Here is a 16,999-nt window from a genome sequence, read left to right as displayed (position 1 = left end):
CCCTAGCCATTTACTTCAGATTAAAATTTCTACATGAAAATGTACTATGGAGGTCCTTCATCCTCCTGTCCCCAGCATAAGACATTGTTTTGGCAATTCCTGTCTTTCTGCCAAGTCTTCTCTCCAGACCTGCTAAGGAGTTACAGCGTTTGATATTTCAAAAGATTTGACTGTCTTTGAGCTCCTGCCAGTGCCAAGACTTCTTCATCTCAGCAAGGAAAGATCACTGTAGTGCTCCTTCACTACAGACGAAGTTTCAATCCACTAGAATCCAGTGGCTACTGAAGCATTTTAGGTTTTTAGTACATTTTTAAAATCTCTTTACTTTGTTCAAAAGCTTTGTCTCTCAGTAATGTCACTCCATTTTACCATTACCTCATTCTATTACAATGGATTATAAGACTTCATTTCTAAAGATGAATGGAATCCCTTCAATTTAACTCAAACATACTAATTGCAGCATTTGATGACAGAAAATCTCTGGTTCCAACACACCTCAAAGAAGCTAAATCTGCAAAGAAACCAACTCCAAATACCATAAATTTAGCATGAACTTAGAACCAGAAAGACAGAATGCAGGGAGCAATGTGAGCACTTCACAGAGTCTGTGCAAGAGGGTTAGTCACGCTCTGCTGAGCAGCCTACACTCCATACTTGCAGAAGCTGTGTTTTGTCCCCCTGTCTGCCTGTATTAGGCAGAGAAGCAAACTGCCTCTTCCTCATACCGAATCAGAAAGGTAAGCACCCAACATCCGAGCCAGAAAACTAAGCCTGCTGAGTCGGATGTGCTTTCATTAGAGTTTAGGGTGATTATAGTAAAAAGAAATGGCCCCTCCTTCCTGTCTGATGCCCAAATGCTGACTCTGTACTAGAGGCTCAGCGAGGGGACTGCAAACATGTGATTTCCTTAATTGAGGTTGGCAGCTACAGGGAGTCCATTGAATTAACAAATCCAACCCCCTAGACTCCTGGAGAGAAAGATAACAAGGGATTTTGCACTTGATGTGGAGCCCTCTCATTTGTCGGCTGCCTCTCATTCACGGTGAATGTACTCATTAGTGGAAGGGAATGGTCCTACTCTTACACTGTCACTTCTTCAGGCTGTCAGGCAGCAATGCAGCATTTCTCTAGGAACACTTATCTCTGGATGTGGATAAGGCTGCTGGAAAGGCAAACATTGAGGGGTTGCTAGTCTTTAGGACCCGCCAACATATGGCTACAGAACTGCTGGTGGCAGGTGAGTGGAGGCAACCCTCATTTCTGCTACACCCTCCCAGCCAAGTTCTCCCTTTCCTGCCCATTCTTGGACATGGATTTGACTTGTTCTCCATCCTGTCCCTTGCTGTCATTGCATCTTATCATATCCTGGGCCCTCTGCTCCTGTCATTGAGGCGTCTGCTGGTATGAAACCTTCACTGGCCAGTGACAATCACTGTAGTTCCTGATGGTGCTGTCCCAGCTGTCACTTTTGCCTCTATTGTGCTACCCTTTGCCCATCTTGACTGGGTGTGAACTTACTGATAGCACTCTTGAGAATAACTCTTGTTCTTCACTGGTAGTTGCTGGTCTAGCATAGAAGCCAACAGCACTGTGTCAAGACATAGCACCTTTCCTAGAATTAAGCTGGTCAGTAAAAAAATCTTGATGTCAATATCAAACTGGTGGGGAAAAATATGTTCTGCAGACAGTACCTTTCCAGGTACTCCAAGTTCTTGATTCCCAGGTGTTATGCCTCCCAGTGCTTATAACACTGCCTATTCAGTCCTTCACTTCTGAAATCATCTTTGACAGTCATTCTTGGCTGTGTGACTTTTATTTCTGCCCTTCAACCCACGACTTAGTGCTCAGTCCTGCAGCTCTTGTCCAGCTGGAGGGAGCTCATTCACTTCAAGCCTTCCCTTCAGCAGTGGTGTGCAGTGATCCAAGAGCTCAAACCACCTGGCTCATCTTGGTTCTTTTGTTTCTATAATACTTCTTAGAGTGCAGAATGTCTGCTTCTCAAAGGTCTATTTTTTTTCTGCCTGTTCACAAGCTGAATATATCCACTTCTCCATTATTCAAGAAACACACAAGAACTAGTTTAGACAATATGCCTAATTTTTAGATGATTACAGCAATAGACAATGAATTCAGCTCTTACTGTTTTTCTCCACAGGCCCCGGAGCCAGAGCAGTAATTACTAAAAAGTCCAAAACAAGTGATAAGGGTGTGTCTGCAAAACCTACTTCTTTCACAGAACCTTTTCTACTTGTAGACAAGTCCTCACCAGTACTCTTAAGTATTTGTTTCCTGAGGACCTGCCAAGCAGCCTTATCTTTGCAATTTAATCCTGAGGTACAACATCCCCTTCCTTTTCCACAACCAAGCATGCCTATCATGGATGAGGGGGTAAAGGCTGTGAAGCTGACAGGAAGGTGTAAGGTGCTTGTTTTCACTTCAGCACATTCAGGCACCTGCTCACAGCTAAGGCTCACAGACTGGGAAGTAGACTAGAAAATCCATTCACCACTGTAAATCAGTGTTTCCCTAGAAGGGAATAGCACTGCAGATTGCTGTCTGTATGCTAGACTGGAAGGAATTTAGAGTGAGTTAACTGCTGGACTTGTACCAGAGCCACCATCAAAGAATCTCTTACCTGTTTCTCTGCATCCTCAGCTCTTTGCTCTGCTTCTATCATTCTCTGTTCCAATTCCTGCATCTTCAGAGACAGAAAAGAAAGAAAAGGGGGAAAGAAAGAAAATAAATTAACATCACCTGGGCATTCATATTTTCATATTTTACTCAGCATTTGTGCAAGCTTACAGATCTTTGGCATATTTTGAGTTAACTGGACAGCTTTGACCAAGAGAAAAAAAAGTCTTTGACCTTTTCCAGTGCTCTGCCCTACTCTGAATACACCGGAACCATCTTCTCATTAGTGAGCCTCATCATTCATTACATGGGTCAAAGGAACAGTGCCAAAGTCTTGACCTCATCTCTACAATTTACACACCATGGGCTGTCCCTGCAAGGAGCCTGTCCACAGTGCACCATTCTTCCCTGATCTTATTTCAGCTAGGATTCATTCACAATGGTAAATAAAAATTAATATATCTTGGAAAGCTCACAGCAGTTTCTCTATAATGTCATTGAATACTTTGCTTTGGCTTCAGACTTATAACTGACAAGATTAACAACAATCTTAATTTTCCTATGCTTCTTTTTTTCAAAGAGCTTTGCAAACTGACAATTATGTGATTCAACATCTGAACATTGCTGCTATCAAAGTCAAAGGACACTGAACTGAATTTTATTCTAAATGTTTATAAGTCACTTCATTCTTATAAAATTCAGATATACCTGGGGTTCTTCTAATAATTTATCAGTAGTGCCCTTTTTTTGGTGGGTTGTGGTTGGTTTGGGGGATGTTTTGGGGCTTTTCTTCTAATTGTTTGTTTGGTTTTGTTTTAAATTTTTCTTTAAATATCAACCTAGCCTCTCATTTGATGTTTGCCAAAGTCATTTTCACCTGGCCTGCTTCAATTGGTCTCAGATTTAAGCCCAGTAATGCAAATCTCTTCTTTAAAGCGACACTAAGTTTTATCCACCAAGATGCAAAATTTGAGGAACACTTCATGGAGTTTGCTGTACTTACTTATGTTTTACAATAGAAAGAATGACATAGAAGAATCTTCAGAAGATTAAAAGAATCATGCTTGAAGAAGAAAAACTATAAAGGGAACTAAGCTCCTTTTCTCTCCAATGCATTTTTGATAAAGCACTGGAGCCAAGTATTCAGGTTGGTAACTAACAGGACCAAACCAATATATCTGAAAATGGACTTATTCCTCTTGGGTTGATCACCCAGAATAGACGTGGCAGCATTCCCATTTCCATTTGCCTTCCTTCATATGGCAGCAAGACAACTCTTCTTTCCACACATTCTCACTGACACAAGAGCAGACTGATCCCTACCAGCAAACGTATCAAAAGGCACATACATGTAGACATCTCAGTAGCCACATAACTATAAAAGCAATGACATAGATTAAAACCATGAAGATCAAAACCTGCTACATTTAGCATGATACCTCTCACATTTGCTTTTTCAGTGGAACAATCAAATACAACAGTCTCTGTAACTTAATACCCAAATCAAGGATGCTTCTTTGGCAGAGGAGCAGAGAGATGCCACAGAGGACTGCAGCCATACAAAGCTGCTCTGACCAAAGAGCCTTCTTGAAGACTGAGCTCCAGGCAATCTAACACGAATAGCAGTGGTCTGTGCTTCACGAGTAGGGAGTCCCCTTCAGAACAGTGATGCACCCATTCATTTATCTTTTGGTCTCTGGACAGTCCTCACCACAGACAGGTAGCAGCAAAACATATTGGCAGAAGGGAGATGCTAAACAGAACTATTGGGGATACATAACATGCTTTGTGAAACAAAGAGTGTTTAAGACAGTAGTTTTAGAATCATTGGTCTTTCCTAGTTTTCTGATTAATTGACAGGCTCTACATCCACAGCAGAGATGAATTTCTGGGCCTTTTTACCAAGATATCCTCTAATCCTCTATATCCTCTAACTAGAGGATATAACTAGATATCCTCTAACAATTCAGTCCTCCACAAGGTGCTCAATCTCCATGAAAGACTCAGGTTATTTTATGAAGACAGCACTGAAGAACTCCTTGTCGTCCCAAAGCAGTTCCTTTGCATTGCTAGCAGTTATGGCTCTTGATCTGGACAAAGAATCTATGTTGGGACCATTCCTGATCACTAAAAAGTTATGAAACTTGTGCAAGGAGGGCAACCTGGCTAAGTTCCAGCCAAATCAATTACTTTTGTCACCCTAATTCCTTCTGTAGCCTTAAATGAACTTGTATTTGTCTTAATTTCCTGTACTACATTGTTGAGCTGTCCTACTATGAACTGTTAAATAACTGCTGTGTTCCTGGTGTACATGAAATCATTATTTCACTCCTCCCCAGTGTCAGCACTCTCACTGGAGCACATTCAGATTTAATACATACATGCTTGTAAGGCTCTTTCAAACCCCTCAATGAATTAATAATAATGCTTGGTATTTACATGGGTCCTTTCATTCAAAATGCTTTATAATTTGACAAATGCTACTAAACAATGTGACCCAAGTCACACAAAAAAATTAATAACCGAGCCAAATGCATGGAACTCTTCTTTCAAGCACTAGCCCAGACAGCTTGTATGGGAGAAACAGGACCAGTTGAATAGCCATGCTTGCATGAGACAAAAGATCCTTTTTCCAAATGTTCATTGTTTATTGAAATAAGACAGAAGCAGGTTAAGTTACCCAGATGGCCTTTCTAGAAACTGCAAAAGATCTTCCCATCAACCATTCACACAGGCTTTCCCTCTCCTATGGCTCAGAAGCAGCTACATAAAATTGAGTGAAAAAAGTTCCTATACCTCTCAGCTTCATTTTTCTCCTGCTGTTCTGCTCCAGAGCTCACTCTTAACCAGGTCAACTTGCTGCCGAGACAACAGCCTGCTATGTCGCTCACCAGCAGAGGAGTATCCCTTTTCCTTGCGCGTGTACAAGAAAAATAGGGTGAAAACAACTGCCTGTTTCCAAAGCAATCCCTGCTAATGTCCACAAGGTAGGACTCAGGGGTCTTGTGCCCTGTGGGGTCCAGCAGGATGGCAGAGCTTTGTCTGGGATACCAGGGACTAAGGCTCTTCTGCCACGCCAACCCCCAGCCAGGCTCTGCGCAGCTTGGGCAGCTCTGTTCAATAGCTGAGACCAGACTATCAATGTGGAAGTTCACACCATGTGAACTAGGGCATTGGCAGTTAAACCACTTGGTTTTAAATTCCCCATGTTCTGAACAGCGATCTATATTATTCAATCTAAGCGGATTTTAAAAATCTCAAGTATTTAAACTGTTAGAGCACATTGTACTACCAGTGCCAGGCATGAGTGGTTGGGTTTTCTATGAGTTAAAATAGTAAAACCTGTCTTGAAATAATAAAATTAGTTATAAAAAATAATGTAAGTTGTGAGGATCAGGTTTTCAAGCCCTTCAGTCACTTCCACACCTATAAGAACCTAGCTGGTAAGCAAGTATCACACCCCTGTTAACACTGCCCTTCACTTTCACCATCTAAAAGTATTTAAAAGAAATAAATTCCTGTTACTGCAAACCATACTGGGAGGCTCTCAAGACAATGCTTACCACAGGTTGGCACACAGCTTCAAACTGTGCAGACTTCACATTTTTCCAAGATCACCCCCCCTCCCTGCCCCAAAAAACCTTCCTTGAAACGCAAGACTTTCCAGTAAATCTGAATCTCTTCATTCTCATAATGAGGAAAAAACCCTTAAAAGTCACAGTTGCTATAAAATCGATGACAAAAATCCCTGAAGCTGCCATCACTGGACATAAACCAAGCACCTCCTTCGGTTCTGCATCACTACCCACGTGAGGGTGAGAAGGATGCAGCGCAGACAGGAGCCCCTGTGGCTGTGACTGCTGGGGTGTCCTGTGGTGACCGAGGAGAAGGGGAGGAAGGTCTCTGAGCAAGTCATTACTGCCCAGCTGGGAACCTGAGGCCCAGGACACTTCCCAAGAGAAGTGTTCAGCGTAAGCCCTGTGTGTCTGAGAGCCTGCTGGAGCTGCCCCATGGTTCCTGCTGAGGCTTTCCCCTTCCCACATCACATTTGGAGTTAGGAATTGCAAGCCTGTTAGCTCTTTGACCCTTCAAGTAAAGCTACAACAGCACTGTAGAAGTAGTTACAGAATAACCTGACCACTGAACCAAGCATCTCAGCAAAGGGAGCATTGCTTTGACTAAAAGGCTGGATAAATGATAGCCAGGCCCCTGAAGCAGATGCAAATTTAATTCTCTGGCATGACCCACAAACTTCACTAAAGAGATAGTCAAAATATATCTGGCAAGTCTGTTCTCTATAAGGAAGTCTGGTAGGTGGGCTTGTCTCATGTGTGGGTAGTCAGGAAGTTTCTCAAAGCAGAAATTAATAAAGCACAAGAACACAGATCTCATAATGCAGCAAACTTACAAATATTACATATGAATACTGGTTGTCTTTAGCACATCTATACATGATTTTTTTTCTAATGTGCCTTTATCTAAATGGACTTTACAACCACTTTCAATGTTTTTCAAGGTAAGTAATCACTAAGCTCCATCTCAGAAATTAATTCGAAGAGATGAAGAAGCTGCTTAGAATTGCACAATTCCTTAAAATATGAAAGGTGGAAAAATGTCCCATGCAGTATATGACAATAGTGAAAATGTAATTACAGTGAAAGCAGGGATGAAAATTACACCACTCTCAAGTAGCTGTCACCTGGATGTTTTTACATCCAAAACCAACAAACAAGAATATATAGAAGTTACATAATACAGAATGGAGCAAAAGTGAGTTTAGAACATATCTGTCATTGGGTATAGTGAACTGCAGTCAGCTGTACAGATTTTGACTTCATTAGTAAACTGTTCTCACTTTCCTATACAGTAATTGAATATCTAAGCAATCTTGGACTGAACTGTGATAATGTGTAAGCCACACTTTGAAAAAAAAGAAGGAGCTCCCCCCAGCAACCTACAAATTTGGACTTCATAGAAATTTAGTGAAAAAGTTTTAATTCTAATTGAAAAACAACACCATTTAAGGTTAAGAAAAATCACAAAATATTCACACCATGACAAAAACAAGCAAAAAACCAAAACTCCAATAAAACCCTCAGATCTTTACCAGTTCTCTCCTCTAGAATGCAAACAAACTCACACGAGGGCACTTGAAGGACATTAGTAGAAGATGTCTCTAAAACCACAGATGCCATGTAAGTTTCTAACATCCAGATCTCAAAATATCTGGCCTTGCTCTTCAGTATCCCCAGAATGTTTTGACTGGATATGAAGTGTTATTCTAACACTATGGCAATACATGTATCCCTGTCTGGGCTTTTAACATTATAGCATAATTTTCACTCCTCCATACTTTTCTGTTGCCACCCAAGTTATGATCCTGCTGTTCTTACCCAAAACATCCATATTTGCTCCGCTGTTGTTTCAACCACTTCAGATATCCAGAATCTTGCTGGTACAGTGTTTTCCACTAGAGTCCAAATACTTGGTGATTTTGCAGTAAGCAAGGCTCATTCTTATATGCCACTTTACACCATGACAGGCACAACTCTGCATCTCAACTGATAAAGCAGAGAGCAAAGATGTACTGTAATCAAGAAATAAATCCTCACTGTAAGTAACAGATATATTGGATAGTTTGGCATTTGCAGATTTTTTGGTTTTGTGTCATAACTCATTGCAAAGTAGAAGAAATCACCTCTGCCTCACCTTCTCAGCTAACAGCTCTCGGATCTTGCTTGCCTGCAAGCGGAATTTGAAGAGCTGGGACTCCAACACAAGGCATCGCTTTTGCCAGTCCATACAGCTGCCATTCTCCACTGTGAGTTCTGCCATTGTGATGTTAATCATCCATTTAGGATGTCGTCTGAGGTGCTCTAAAAATCCTACAGAATCGAAGGGAAAAATAAGTATGTATTTTAGAAGGACAAACTTATCACCTCTGTGCCTAGTTTTCCTTGGTCCCTCTTACAGAACTGGTAACAAAGGCCATTTCTTCTCCAAGCAGAAGATGAAGTGGTACTACCCTGAGTCACTGATATTGCCCTCTGCCAGAGGTCACTCTTAATGGATAAACGTTTACCTTTAGAATGAGTAAATAATTTACTAATGCATTATACTGTATATTCCAGAAACAACCCTACTGCCACCCTTACAGTCTTGCTCAGCCTCTACCCAGACATTAGGGATACTTTTTTACTCCTGCCTCCTTTGTTCCAGTATGGCTGTAAACCCTCAAGTCACTAAAACCTCCTGCATCAGATATTACACACACATTTTCAGCTTGGGTCACCAGTGCTTTATCTCAAATAGACTGTGTTAAGATGATGTGATGTATTAAGCAACTGTTCCCAATCCCTAACTACTTGACACATACAGTTGACAGTAAGAGTAGAAGTGCCCCAGTATCCAAACAATTGCTCTGTTAAAACAAAGAGAATCCACACAGGAATAACTTAGGGCTAAAGACAAAATATCCTGTTCTAGTGAAGTCCTTGTAAACATCAAAAAATATATACAGCCCCAGAAAGTGGAGAAGGCTGTAGTTTTTGAAGACCTTTCACTTTCCTACTCAATAACAGTTTAGACATTTCAGATACTTATAGTAAAAGACCCAAAAAACCTAGGCAATAGATGTTCTTAACCAAATTCAGGTATTCATGAACAAAAATGTCAACTCAGTGCGTGCAGTTCAGCAGCCAGCTATATTATCAAACAATAACAAATGTTTACAAAGCTAGAACAGCTGTTAGCTCAGCTTCATCACAACAATAAAATCCTTACTTGTAAAAGGAACTTCTCACCAGCTCACAGGCAAACTCACAAGTCCCAAACTGTGACAGATGAAGGAACAGTCTGGGATTTGCAAGAAAGCAACAAAGTCACTTTGCCTCATTGCCCTTACATCTGCATCTCTGTGCAGAGAGGAAAAGTTTAAGATGTCCCTCCAGATGTATTCACTTGTCAGGATACCCGGTTCATGTTTTGCATGTAAGACTTGAGATTCAAATTACCATGAGTATACATAACAGTGTGAGTACACAGAACACAACAAACCCCTCTATCCAGCAATACTGGATAGAGTACTCTCATGTTCCGAGTTAAGGAAGATGCATTTTAGACCCTTTGGCTATAAACATTACCTGTGAGTTATTTTATGTTCAGGTTGTGTTCAGTAATAGAAAGTTTCCCAGACAACAGGTTGCCTCTTTTCCAATGACTTGTGAAATACTATTCCAGAAGGTAGGTTTCAGTAAAACAAGACAAAGGTATATTCATGTTCAGTACTGAAAACACTCCACAATAGGAAAGAAGGGCACTTTCCTACAAGCAGCACACTTACTGCTGTAGAGAAATAGAGGCCATCCTTTTCCACAGCCCATCCAGCACACTGCTCTGATCTCTAGCCTTAAGTCCTTGCCAGGCATTTAACCAGGTTACCTTTGGTACACTTTTCAACACTGCAGTGTTTCCCTGTAAGGTAGTGCTAGCAGTCCTTCCCAAGCTGAAAGAGTGCACTAAGTCATGGAAGGATCCTACAATACTGTTAACTTTGTTTACAGCTAACACTGTTTTGGACACAAATAATAATTCAGCTGTCAAATGAAATTCTGTTCTCTTTCATACAAGTGTATTTTTCATATTTTTATGTAGCTTTCATACAAGCTTTTGGTCTTTATGAATTAAGTTCAAATCCAAAGAGGATATACAAATGAATGGGATGGACTCTAATGACACAAACCAAAATGAAACTGATGTACCAAACAACTTAAGCCAAAACAAAAGTAATTTTCCACACAGACCATAACTTCTGGTTGAACTAAAATACCCCTGTTCAGAATAGGGGGTCTAGGATGGGATAGGTGTCCTGAATCATTGCCTTTTATTCTTTATTACCACAGACTACTGCATTTTATATTCCCTTTCATAAATGAACACCGCCCTTCCCTAGAACCATGCTGCAGTTCTCCCACTATTCTTATTATTCTAGAACCTCATGTCTCTAATGAGCTGCCTTTTAATTACCAGCATAAACATAACCATAACCAGCTTGTATCAGTTAAGTCTTGTAGATTACTACCCTTCAGTTTAGCTAGGGGTTTTTTTCCTCCCTCATATTTACAGATATCAAAAGCTTTACCTTAAGGACCTCAATTTGCAAGGCCAGAGACAAGGGGCTCCTTTAGTCTCATAAGAAAAGCTCCCTGCTCTCCCTCTGCACCTGTTCCAGCTTCAGCACACATCACATATAAGAGCTGGCTCTTCTCACTCCCTTTCATAGCCATGGGTGACCACAACTGCATCCGAAAGGCAGCATGCACTCAAAGCAAAGCCTAGTGTAAAGGCATTTAGCACTTTCCCCTCTCATAGGGAAGGCCTCATCTGATTGCCTTTTTTTTACAACCATATTGCACTGGTGGTTGACATTCACAGACAAGCTGACACAACTGGAATAGAGGAATTTCAGCTGACTTTTCCTTTGTAAACGGCAGATGTGGGAGAGCAGGAGGGTAATTACAAATGGACTAGAACAGAATATTAAAGCTCAGGTCTATGCCAGATCTCTGAAAGATCAAATTCTCTGTACTACAGGCCATCACAGTACCACACAATAAGACAAGAGGCAAAGGGCAGAAATTGATGCACAGGAACTTTCATCTGAACATAAAGAAGAAGTTTTCTATTGTGCAGGTGACTGAGCACTGGAACAGGTTGCCCAGAGAGGTTGTAGAGACTCCTCACTGGAGATATTCAAGAACCATCTGGATGCAATCCTGTACAATATGCTCTTGGATGGCCCTGTTTGAATAGGGACATTGGACCAGATGACCTACTGTGGTCCCTCCCAACCTGAACCATTCTGTGATTGCAAAATTCACCATGCCCATGGTAACCCTATGATTGATTAGCATAACTATAGGTTATATTTTTAATTACAGACAGTATTTTTAACATTTAAAAGGCACAGCTTGGTTTTGGGTATCTGGAAGAAGTCTCACTGTTTATGCAACTGAGTCTTTTTCTCCTCTACTAATTTTAAAGAGTGCTCTGCCAGATTTTGTGCCCACTTTGTTACTTCTTCGAATGCGTGATTTTGTTTTGTGTCATTAGATTAATCCCCTGTGTCAGTAGCCAATTCTACCAGTAAAATACTTACCATCTAACCACCCCCTCTCCAGCACTGTGTTGTCACATTCTCTCTTGTCATTTGTCTATTTACCATTCTTCTATTAATCCCCATCTCCTCCACTTAAGCTAATAACTTCCCCATGTGTCATCATACCAAATGAGTTCTGAAGACTAGATATTAGAATTATAGCTTTTCCTCCTAGCAAAAGCCTTACACTTTTTCAGAGAAAGATACTGTATCACAATGTCTAATATTTATCTCTAGAGTACAACTTTATTTACAAAACTTATTCTGCATTTTCATTTACCATTAAAATAGATTGTTCCTTTTCCCCTGTTCTTTTGAATGTAAGCAGTTCATCTGTACTCTGTGAATTCCAATACCAATTTCACTTTGACAGATTGACTTTAAATCACTTCCGTTGGATCTGCCATTTCAGATGTCCTTTTTCGTAAGTCTTTAACCATCTTTTTCTCAGCACATTTTCTGATCCCCCCTCCCACATATTGGTCCTCTTCAAATCAGATAAAGAATTTATAAGGATATACTTATATAAAACTGTCTTTTTTAACCCTTACGCATAAGAAAAAGGTGGGAGCCTGATATTTGCAGAGGCAGTACTCTTTTTTTAGGGATTCAGAACATAGGAGACAGCCACTCAAACAAGCTGAGATTTTCAAAACTTCATTCTGAAATGCATACAGCCACTTCTTAAAGAGCAGCTTGATTTTCAGTGTTAATTATCCAACTGATTTTCAGTGTTAACTATCCAACTGTCAGTGAAAATAATGGCAGATAAAAAGCCCTTAAAACTCTCTGGGGGAAAAATGACCCAACCACCTGCTAAATGCAGTCAAAATTAGAGGTCTCACGTGTGTATCTGTAAGTTTTGACCAACATCAGAGACAGTTCTGACTCTAAACACCATATCCAAAATAAATATGATTATATTTACTTGTAATGTCCATATCCAGTTTTAATTCTGATGAAGCTGAAATTTAAATCAAGATGTCATGTGTTTGGGGGTTTTTCTTTGTGATTTAAGACTACAATCAGCTGATGTTGCAGATGTAGGTGGATCCAGAACTAGAAATCAAAACACTTAGGAGACTTAGTACATTTCCACCTGAAAAGCTGAAACAATCAATCAATGTGAAGACTTTCAGGTGCAGATACAAATGCAAGTAAAGTGTTTACAGCTTTGTTCACGCAGTGCAAACAATAAAGACAAGTGAACCGCTATTTCCATATTCCAGATGAGACTGCTCAGTTCAGCAACAGATTTACTCAGGCTGTCATAGAGGATTCACAGCACAGCAGGACTGCAGTTCTTAGCACCTGCCCATAAAAAGCACCAGTGTCTGAACAGCAGAGCTGAATATTGGTCTAACTTTCAGCTACCATATTACAACAAAAGGAATCACTAGAAAAGTGATAAATGAAAGGGAAGAGAGTTCTTCTCATGTGACTGAATTGGCATCAAGGGGTTCAGCAGTACAGGCAATGGGCAAAACTCAGGGGGGAAGTCAACTACTATTAATCGACACCCTGTCCCCAGCCACTTCATTTTCCACTTTATACTCGCCTCACCCTTCAGCTTTTTAGCACTGAGGCCATTGGAATTGCTCAGCCACGCAGTCATTTCCCGCTTAGGAGTGCGGCCTGAGAAGTGCAGAGCATGGGCGGAGAGGGGCGTGGGGGAGAAAATAACACAAAAAGCTGTGGAAAGGGCAAGGAAAAGGCTTGTCGCGGACCTGGGGTGGGAGGGAGCAGGGAATAATTTCCCCTCAATGTCCGCGCAGGTGGCTTAGCTAGTAAAGGCGCCTGGAGGCAGGAAGAAGGGCTCCCAGTTGTGCTCTTCTACCTGCAGAGGTCTTGCCCTGCACACCGAAGCGTACCAGGAAGGCAGAAGAGACCGCTGAGCTTACAGACATATAGTTTTGGACTGCATCTCCCCCTTCGTGTGGCCATTCCTCCCTCCGCTTCTTCCACGCCTCTTCAGGGCCAAAGTCCCAGAGCGAGAGCAAACCTCAGTTATCAGAGATGCCACAACATCAGCCCCAGAATGCTCCCGCCAGTCCCCTTACGGTCACCCTCACGGAAGAAAGCCAAGCCGGGGAAGGAAGGCTGTGCCAGCCAGCCCCGCGCAGACCGGCCCTCCGGAGCCTCCGGCCGCCCTCTCGCCCGCCGGGGGCCCGGGGCGCGTCCCCGCCCGCGCTCACCTTGGCCGGCGCGGAGGTCTCTGCCCGGCGGGGCAGGACGGGCGCAGCCGGCGGCGTCCCGGGGCTCCCGACCCGCGGCGCGGCGGGGCCGGCCCTGGCCGCGGGCGGCTGCGCGGTGCCGGGCGGCAGGCAGGTGCCCGGCACGGCTCCTGTCCCATTCAGCACTTTACCATTCCCTCCCCGGTTTCCTTCGGGCGGGAGAGCCCGGCTCAAATATCAGACACGGCCCTCCCGAGGAGCGCAGGAACTGACATCAGCCGCCCCGGGCTTTTAACCCCTTCCCGGGCTCAGCGGCGAGGCAGGTGGGGCGGGCAGCGCAGGGTGCCTGGCGCCCGGGGCTCAACAGCGGCAGCCGCGCTCTGCCCCGGGCGGGGACATCTTCCTCTCCGCCCACCTTGCACCCTCAGGGGCTGCAACCGAGTTTCCCGAGATCTCCCTCACAGTCATCTCCCAGACATCGGAGCTGATGCTATCCAAACCGCCTTAGACCACCAGGGCAGCGGCGTTTTCTGCGGAGCAGCCGGGCTGGTACCTACAGAAGCACGCTGCCCTTGCCGCCACTGGAGCCCTGAGGGGCTGGCGGTCCGTCCGAAGCTCTCGTTGTAGGCAACCCCAGGGCATGAGGCGCCACGACAGAGATGAAAACCAAACTAGTGTAGTGGTCTCCTGAGCAGAAGACACCAACCTACCTATACATGTACTGTGGGCATTTCTCACGTAAAATGGCTTAAACAAATAGGTCCAGGGCTTCAAGCATTCCTAATGATAGCTGGCAGCACACAAAAACATGTTATTCAGACATCAGACCATCACTTACTGAACTACTTTACATGCAGCAATGCCTTATATGAATATATGGCGACATACAGGAGTATATTGCCCATGTCATACCAAAACCTGGTGATATTTTACTGCCTCGGGAGGCTGGGCACTGGCAGTGAGTGAGTGCACACACCACGTGCTACTGGCTGCTGTCCTCTGCCCTGGCCACTCCCTGACACCCCAGGCTTGCCAAGCTTATGCTCTATGCTCTCTCCCTTTGTGTTGAGCATACCAGAGCATGCAAATGGCAGTAAAAAGGGACTGGAGACAGATTGATGTGGTAGGACTAAATGTCCCCAGAGATATGGACCTCAGACCACTGTGTTTTAAAGCAAAAGACCCTTTGTTCTGGTTCAGGTTTAGCAACTACATGTTACTTATTCCATTATCAGGCTCATTATTTCCATCAGAAATACTTTTAAAATGTCTGTATGAGGCTCCCCTCAGTAGAGATAACAACAGTCATTCTGATGTGTATCTTTCCAGCCATTTTCCATGGACCTTTCACATGGGCCCTTCACTGCCATGACAGTCTGTCTCATCTCAAGAAAATGAGTCTGGCTTGTTGGTGAAGGGCTGCACCAGAATTATGATATCTTGAGTGGTTATGAGAGATCCATGAAAGCTCTGAAACTGTACTTTGGCACCTCTTGAGGCTACTCACACAAAACAGGGCAGTCTGAAATGAAAAGGCTTCAACAGTCTATGAAGGAAGCACACAGAAGAACTGAACAAAATTATCTCCAAGGACACTAAGCAACACTATTCACTTGACATGGTTAAACAAGATCTTAAGAGTTGTTATCTGGCTCACAGATACTGCCTGGTTCAAGATCTGCTGTTTATTAAACATTCATTGTAAACTTTTTCTTCACACTGATAGTGTGCTTTCACTGATGTCTCTGCAGAGAAACATTGGGTACCAAATCACTTACTATGCAAAAATGAAAACACTGATGTGATTAAGTGGTTAAAATATAAAAATATAAGTAAAAACATAAGGTCAAGATTTGGACACTGGAGGGAATAAAGGCAGACCGAGATCTACACCTCATTATCCAAATAAGTAGTCAGATTTCCAAAGACTCTGAGGACCCTGCAGTTCCCTAAAGATGGTTTCGCTTTAGATTTCTCATCTGTTTCCAGTTCCGTGGGAATTTGGTTGAATGAAGCTGCCTGTTCCTAGCTAAGATACAAAGTCTGCATTACAGAGCTGGTTCAGGCAGAGAGCAGGAATGCACTACACAGGGATGGCTGAAGAGCCAAGTGGAGATAGGCAAAGAACTGAAAAGAAACAGACAGCTGGGGAGGAGCTCTCCCATTTGGACAGGTGAGCAGGGACAGGCAGAGACCAAGCTGACTGTTGGGACAGTATCATCCATAAAGATTTCTCCAGCATTCCCAGTAGAAGGGGCTCCAGTTGCCTACAGTCTGCATGTTGCGTGTGAGTCTGTATTAATCATTATGCCCCGTGATCAAGGAATTGTAATAAAGAACCAGAAACAGCACAATTTGTGCCTTCCTATAGGTATTTCAGAGGGCAAAATGTAGTTTCATGCTTTACAGAGTCCACTCCTGAACTGAGGCTGGCTGAAGGCAAAGTGAGAAAAGGACCTATTCCCTTCATGCTCCCATCCTATTCTTGCTCCTTTCAACTACAGCATGCTAGCAGAATATTTCTTAATCTGAATTTTGTAAGCTATTTTTATTCTTCCTGTAAAGGCACTGGTCAAGTTCTCTCATTTGCACCAGCAAAGCCAACCGGATCATATCACTCACTGGAAAGTCAATATCTGGCCTTGTGTTTTTCCCAGGCAATGAAGCTTGACTGCCAGGACATTCCTCAGCCACTGAACTTTGTATAAAGTACCTCCCTAAGAATTGCCTGTGCACACCTTGCTTTAACCCCTGGAGGCCCAGAACCACATCAGCACTCAAACAACAATGTTCTGCCATGTATTTAATGCAATTATTCTTCAAAGATATGCCTCCTTATATCTTCTGTCACTTCTGTTAAAGTATTTAACAAAATTATTGTTAAAAAAAAAAAATCATGGTTTCCCTTAAATGATGCAAATAGAAAAACAGTTTATCTTCAGAAGGAGAAGGTTGTAAGAACAACCAGTAATATCTCATTGTTCCCAAATTATTTCCCTGGGCAGTTGTCTTTAATACGGCTGCTCAAGGACTGTGT

At 42.7% G+C, this 16,999-nt stretch overlaps 1 protein-coding gene across 4 annotated transcripts in view; it reads right to left on the bottom strand.

The window, feature by feature from the left end:
• PLEKHH1 (pleckstrin homology, MyTH4 and FERM domain containing H1) overlaps positions 1 to 8,510 on the bottom strand; it is a 45,404-nt gene extending 36,894 nt beyond the window's left edge. For 3 of the 4 annotated variants that reach the window (XM_054275412.1, XM_054275411.1, XM_054275408.1), the window contains exons 1-2: positions 8,341 to 8,510; positions 2,636 to 2,698 (exon numbers count right to left, since the gene is read on the bottom strand). In XM_054275412.1, the coding sequence (XP_054131387.1) occupies positions 2,636 to 2,698; positions 8,341 to 8,481 (204 nt within the window). In that variant the 5' untranslated portion in view covers positions 8,482 to 8,510. The remainder of the gene's footprint in view (positions 1 to 2,635; positions 2,699 to 8,340) is intronic. The other variant, XM_054275410.1, reaches the window with a different exon arrangement.
• Positions 8,511 to 16,999: the final 8,489 nt, after the last annotated feature.

Source organism: Melozone crissalis, unplaced genomic scaffold, assembly GCF_028551555.1.
Source record: "Melozone crissalis strain CALT ecotype California unplaced genomic scaffold, PUWL_Pcris_2 ptg000018l_1, whole genome shotgun sequence".
Classification (NCBI taxonomy): domain Eukaryota; kingdom Metazoa; phylum Chordata; class Aves; order Passeriformes; family Passerellidae; genus Melozone; species Melozone crissalis.
The sequence above is the reverse complement of the archived record's forward strand: the minus strand, read 5'-3'. Positions and strand labels throughout refer to the sequence as shown.